At 35.9% G+C, this 6,494-nt stretch overlaps 1 protein-coding gene across 23 annotated transcripts in view; it reads right to left on the reverse strand.

Annotated features, from left to right (window-relative positions):
* The window catches only part of PPIP5K2 (diphosphoinositol pentakisphosphate kinase 2), a 93,636-nt gene that overhangs the window by 25,807 nt on the left and 61,335 nt on the right, over positions 1 to 6,494 (reverse strand). For 22 of the 23 annotated variants that reach the window (XM_014588925.2, XM_027772079.1, XM_027771993.1 and 19 more), the window contains one exon: positions 2,310 to 2,477. In XM_014588925.2, coding sequence (XP_014444411.1) covers positions 2,310 to 2,477 — 168 coding nt within the window. Of the gene's footprint in view, positions 1 to 80; positions 638 to 2,309; positions 2,478 to 6,494 lie in introns of those variants that run through there. The other variant, XM_027772093.1, reaches the window with a different exon arrangement.

A 6,494-nucleotide genomic window follows, 5' to 3' on the forward strand; every position in this document is an offset into this window, starting at 1 on the left:
TAATTTGGGAGCCAAATATGTTTATATTTGTGAATCTAATAAAAATGATAAATTTAATTCTATATGATAACAGTAACGGAAATATCTTATTACCTCAAAACACAAAATATTTCAACTGTTTAATAGTCATCCCTTCCCTCTTAAAATTGAGATTTTAATGTTTCATTTTTAGCAATTTTTTAAAATATAAAAGTATTCTATTTAATTGTAGATATTAAAGGGACTTTGTGGGTTTTTTTTAGCAAATGCTTCAACCTAAAGCACTAAAGAACTGTGCAATGAGTTAGAGATATTTCAATGTATATAACATAGCAAAGAAAAATCTGTCCGCCAGACAATAGAAAAAAATTGGAGATCACAAGATAGACTCAAATCACCCATATTTATACTTTCAAGCTACTTATTTGCTTACCCCCTCCAAAGATTAGAGTTTGGTAGGCAACACATGCAGCAAACATCCTCATTTTACATGTTTGCATGTTCAGGTTTAGACAGTGAGGACAGAGTAAAATCTACTTGCACAAAATGAAGAGAATAGTCTTTTTCTCTGTATGTCTTTTGGAAGTACAAACTTCTGATATCCATGGAGATGGTGGATGCTGGAAAAAGTCTTCAAGGTTTTACTTGAATAATTTACCTTATGAAAGTAAAAGTTTAGCATGGCATAGAAATAATTTCTTACAATAAACTATTTAAGTATTCATGAGAAAAAGGTTTATAAATGTCTCTTGTATTGTCAGAGTAAACAAGGGCAATGATTTTGTTGAAGGTTTTATAAATGTTGATGAGTTGCAAAATGAAGACTCAATACCTTTTATTGTTCCAGTGTTACACAAGCTTTGAGGACAAAGAGAGTATAACAGTGAAATTTAACAACACATCAAAAGCACTGCCCTTACACAGATGGTCACTTATGTTAATATAAGTCATTTCCTGATTTTCTGAAATAAGAGTAATAAATATAACCCCAGGTATTTCATTTTTCAATTAAGCTACAATAGAAGAATTAATCCCATATTGTGTAATTGTTAACCACCCTCTTTTTTTAAAAAAAAATATTTCTTTTATAATTAACTTATAATACCATATTCAAGGGAGCTCTTAACTAGTATACAATCTCCAATATAAAGATATAATAATCTATTTTAGAGACCAGCAGTTGGCATAATGACTATGTTGCTGGGCTCCCATGTAGTTGACTGCGCTTCAAGTCCCAGACCTGGTGGCTTAAGCTCACACCACGCGTGGGTGCGTGCATGGCCAAGATCCTGAGAGAAGAATGGAGAAGGGATTGTGGCGTGGCTATCCTCCCCGGGGGGGGGGGGGGGGGTTGATTTCTTGCTTTCTGTCTCTGTCTTTCAGGCCAGGTACGTGCCCTATAGCAAAAACCTCTCCAAAAAGAAAATAAAAACCTACTTTATTGATAATAGTTTTCCTAGTAGTTTTATAGTAGTTGCCAACTACTATAAAATGTTATACCTAATACTTCAGATTTGGTGTATTAAAATTTCAACAAAAAACTTTTCTTAAAAGTTGATGATCCCTTCCATCTTAATTTCTGCTTTGTAATTTTACTAGAGCATTTAGAAAACATTTATAAGCACTGATCTCAATTAGTGCTAGGAGAATCATTCTACAGACAAAATGGATAACCAAAACTAGGTTATTTAAAGTATAAAAATGTATATTTACTTAACAAGCTTTATCCCAACTATTCAACTTTCCTTTCAAATGTTATTTTAATAGTTATTTAAATATTTTTCTATTAGTGAACATACAGATTAGTCTAACCTATTTAATTAAAGCTCTTAATAAAAAAATTTCTCAATTATATCATGTTTTCCAACTCTATACATATTTTCTGATCGGGCTAATAATTTGGAATTTATATCTTAACCTACAGTGTCACTGGAATCAATTAATGCTGAAGCAGCTCTGGCAATTCCTCCCAACTTTCCATCAAAAATTTTTCCTGATCCATTAAATTGGACTTCTAAATTTTTTTAATTGAAGACTAACCTAATGTGACAAGACAAAAAAAAAAAAAAACAATCAGTTTAAGAAAGGCCTTATCTTTCATATCTATATTCAATTTTGTTTTAAAAAATTATACATAAGGCTCCAAACTCTAAAACTTTTATATTTTCTAACTGTTTCTATCATTTTTGAAATTTATTTGAAAAATAGACAGTCAACGATTAAAATTTTGTTAGGTTCTTAAGCCCGGTCATTAAAGCTGTATTTTCTTTTCTGTTTTATTAAAATATAGTTAGTTTTACTTTGTGAAAAACATACCCATACATACTTACTTCGTTTGTAACCATCTTCCTAGATCTTGGCAGGGGAGACTTCCTGTGTATATGAATTGGCTCTGATACCATAGGTTTAAATAATATTACGGCTCGATCAACCTCATCTTTCTTAGAAGTATGTGGTTCATCCTCATTATCAATTTTAAAAGATCTCCTGCCTTCATTCTGTGAGCAAATAAAACAACATATTTTTAAAATTCCTATTAAAAAGGAAGTTGCTTCTGGGCTAGCCCCACAGTTGTAGCAGTTAGGTGCTGCACAGAGGAGGCCAGATCCTACAACCAGAGTTCACGTTGGTGTTGTGAAAACATATTAGGCAAGCAGCAGTGTGTGTACCGGAAAATGATAGAATGGAGAACTGGGGGTGAAAAAAGATTGTGATGGGTCTAGGCACCGCTGAGGTGGTGGTGTTTCTCTTCTTTCTCTCTCTCTCACATGCATGAGCCTTCTGGTACAAGGAAAAACAAACAAAAATATCTCTTCTGATGAACAAATTCAACCATGAACTAGTGTAGTCACTTACCTATATGTAAGACTTTGTTTACCCAAATGAATTAATGTTAATTGAACAGCCTAGTATTATACTGGGTATGCTGAAAGAGATGACTGAATCTCTCACTTCAAGAAATATGTACACTCTAGGGAACCAGCAGTTAGCGTAATGGCTATGTCGCTGGACTCCCACGTAGTCGACCGCGGTTCGTGTCCCGGACCCGGTGGCTTAAAACTCACGCCGGGCGCGTGTGCGTGCGTGCCCAAGATCAAGAAATATGTACACTCTAGAGAAATTAAATAGTAAAATGACAATAAAAAACATATAAAAAAAGTAATTACATTTCATCAAATGTACAAATATATCATAATAATAAATGACAGTAAGAAATAGTGGAGAGCATGTGACCAGCAGTTGGCGTAATGGCTATGTCGCTGGACTCCCATGTAGTCGACAGCAGTTTGAGTCCCAGATCCGGTGGCTTAAACTCACATTGGGTGTGTGTGCGTGCGTGAGAGAGAGGATAATGGAAGAGAAGGGATTGCGGCGTGGCCATCCCCTCTGGGGGGTGATTTCCCACTTTCTTTCTCTCCGTCTTTCTGGCGAGTGCACGCACTCCTCCCCCCCCCAAAAAAAAGAAAAAAAAAAAGAAAGAGTGGAGATCAGTTTTGTTATAAAGAATGTTATCAACCCAAGCAGGAACTAAAAAAAATAGCATTTGAATTTATAAATTTTAAAATACTTTAATCTCATTTCAAATATTCCCAATATGTGTGATGACTGCATTAACACTCAGAATTATTCAGGCTGGTCACATGGCCTGGTTAGCTATTGGAGCCAGATCCCATGTGGTTGACAACACGGTTGAAGTCCTGGCAGGTGGCTTGAAAAACACCGGCATGAGTGCGTGCATCCCCCAAATCCCAAAGGATGGCGAAATGAAAGAGAAGGGGTTGAAGCATGACCACATCCCCACATCCCCACTGTAGGGTGCTTTCCCTCTCTCCCTCCCCCTGCCTCCTTCTGTCTGTTGGCAATAATTTATGTAAAAAGGAAACATTAAAAAATTAGTAATATTTAATGACCTACTATATATATATATATGTACTGTGCACCATAAGCCAGGAATAAGATATAGTCCAAGTTTGCACGAATCTCACAGTATAATGGAAAAGACAAACAAGTTAAACAGCTACACACCATATATTCATTTATAGTAGAATGGATATTTGGCTATCGTCGTACAGTAATTTCTTTTCTTTTTAGAGATACTTTTGCTAGAGGACACATGCTTTTATCAGAGAAACAGAGACAGAAAGTGAGAAATCATCCCCTTGGGGGGTAGCCACACTGCAATCTCTTCTTCATTCTGCTCTCGAGGTTTTGGACATGGAAGCACATGCACTCAGGGTAAGTTTTAAGCCTCAGGATCCAGGACTCAAACTGCGGTCGACTATGTCGGAGTACAGTGACATAACCATTATGCTATCTGCTAGACCCACAATTTCCTTTTTTAAGAGCGATTTTTTGCTATAGGGTACATGTACTTGCGAGAGAGACAGAAAGTGAGAAATCACCCCTAAAGAGGGATGGCCAGGTGCAATCCCTTCTCCTCCATTCTCCTCTTGGGATTTTGGGCATGTCCACATACACGCCTGGCTTGAGTTTCAAGCCTCCAGGTCCGGGACTAGAACTGAGGTCTGCCTGTGGGCGTTCAGCATCGTAACAATTATGCTGTCTGCTGGTCCCAAAACAAATATTTTAAAAACAATGAGGATCAACTAAAACTAAATATTACTATACTGATGAATCTCTTAAACATAATGTTGGCAAAAAGAAGCTAACTAGAGTACGTAAAAGCTCTTATCAAATTAAAGAGTATAGAGTGTAAAAGGTAAATCCTTTAGATTTACTAGATAAGGGATATCTGAAAGTTAAACAATCACAATTAATAAAACAATAAAAGATAAGAGTGCCCACCATCACTAAATCTATTCACTTTATTGAATATCTATCATCATCTATAGAATATGCTCATATACATAGAAAATCTAAATAACTCTATGGGTAAATTATAGAATACGGCAAGTTTGCTAATTACAAATATATTTAATAAAAATGGATTAAAATTCAATATGACAGTAAGAAACTGAAAACTAACTTAAACCATTAATGATAGAATCAAAAAATATAAAGAATCTAGGGTTAGAAGAAAGCATAGCAGTTAAAGTGCTAGAACTCCCACATGGCAAACCATAGTTCAATTCCCAGACCTGGCAGCTTGAAAAACTGCACCAAACTCATGTGTATTCATGCCCGAAATCTTAAGGGAAGAATGGAAAAGGATCTGTGGTATGGCCACCACTCCTGGAAAGTGATTTCTCACTTTCCTCTCACTGTCTCTCTCTGTCTTTCTCCCACAAGCACACATACTCTATGGCAAAAATCTTTAAAAAAAATAAAATGTATCTAAGAATTAATCTGACAAAGAAAGTAAAAGGTTTACTTTTAAAAATCATAATTTTCTTATAAAGATATAAAATATAGCTAAATAAGTTCAGAAATATAGTAAGTCCTTGGACTAGAAGACCTAATATTGCAGAAGTATAATTTTTCTCAAAACTGATCTGCAGAGTTAATGTAAACTCAATAAAAATTCTAAAAAGATCTCTTTGGAACATTGTAAGATGCTTATAAAATTTATATGAAGATGTAAGAAACCTAAAATATTCAAGGTAATCTTATAGACATATATATTTACTATAAAAATACAATAATTAAAACCGTGGTATTGGTAGGTTGAGTGAAAACTGGTAGTAAAAGAGAGAGACAGACAGAACAATGGCACAATACTAAGAGTTCAAAAATTAACCAGCAATGTGGTCACAAAACATATCTCCAGTATCAGAAGCAGCAGACAGAAGATGAATTCTTCAGTACACGGTGCACGGACTAGTTATCCATGTGCAGGAAAAAGCAAAACTTGGGTGGCAAGTTACACTTACCATACCCAAAAGGTCATGAAAACATCAGTGTTTAAGGAAATAAGGAAGGAAAATTATGCTAGAAGAACAAGTTACAGGAAAAAATAAAGAACAGCCAGAATGATCATGTGCAGATAGATGTAAAGTGTCTGGGAAGAAAAGCTCTAACACATAATTTGTTAAGGAAATATGCTGGCCCAGCACAGTGGTGCAGGGGACAGGATACTGCCCAGCGTGGTGGTGCAGGGGACACGATACTGCCCAGCACAGTGGTGCAGGGTATACAATATTGCCCAGCGTGGTGGTGCAAGGGACAGGATACTGCCCAGTGTGGTGGTGCAGGGGACACGATACTGCCCAGTGTGGTGGTGCAGGGGACAGGATACTGCCTCGTGATACTGGAGCCATGTGGGAAGTATTAATTTATGTTAGACTTTACCAAGTCAGGGATGCATGGTGTTAATTCTAGGGTAACTATTGAAAGAATGTTAAGAAAATTACTTGATGTCCTATTAGAGGAGGAAATACTTGAGAGAAGACAAGAAGTGAGAGAAAGGAACAGAACAAAGAACAAGTAGGACAAACAGAAAATAAATAGCCACGTAAGATGAAATAACAAATCTCAAATACATCAATAATTACATTCACTCCAAGCAACAATTAAAAGACAGATTGTGGGGACCAGCAGTTAGCGTAATTGCTATG

This window comes from Tupaia chinensis, unplaced genomic scaffold (genome assembly GCF_000334495.1).
Source record: "Tupaia chinensis unplaced genomic scaffold, TupChi_1.0 Scaffold000002_1, whole genome shotgun sequence".
NCBI classification, from domain to species: domain Eukaryota; kingdom Metazoa; phylum Chordata; class Mammalia; order Scandentia; family Tupaiidae; genus Tupaia; species Tupaia belangeri.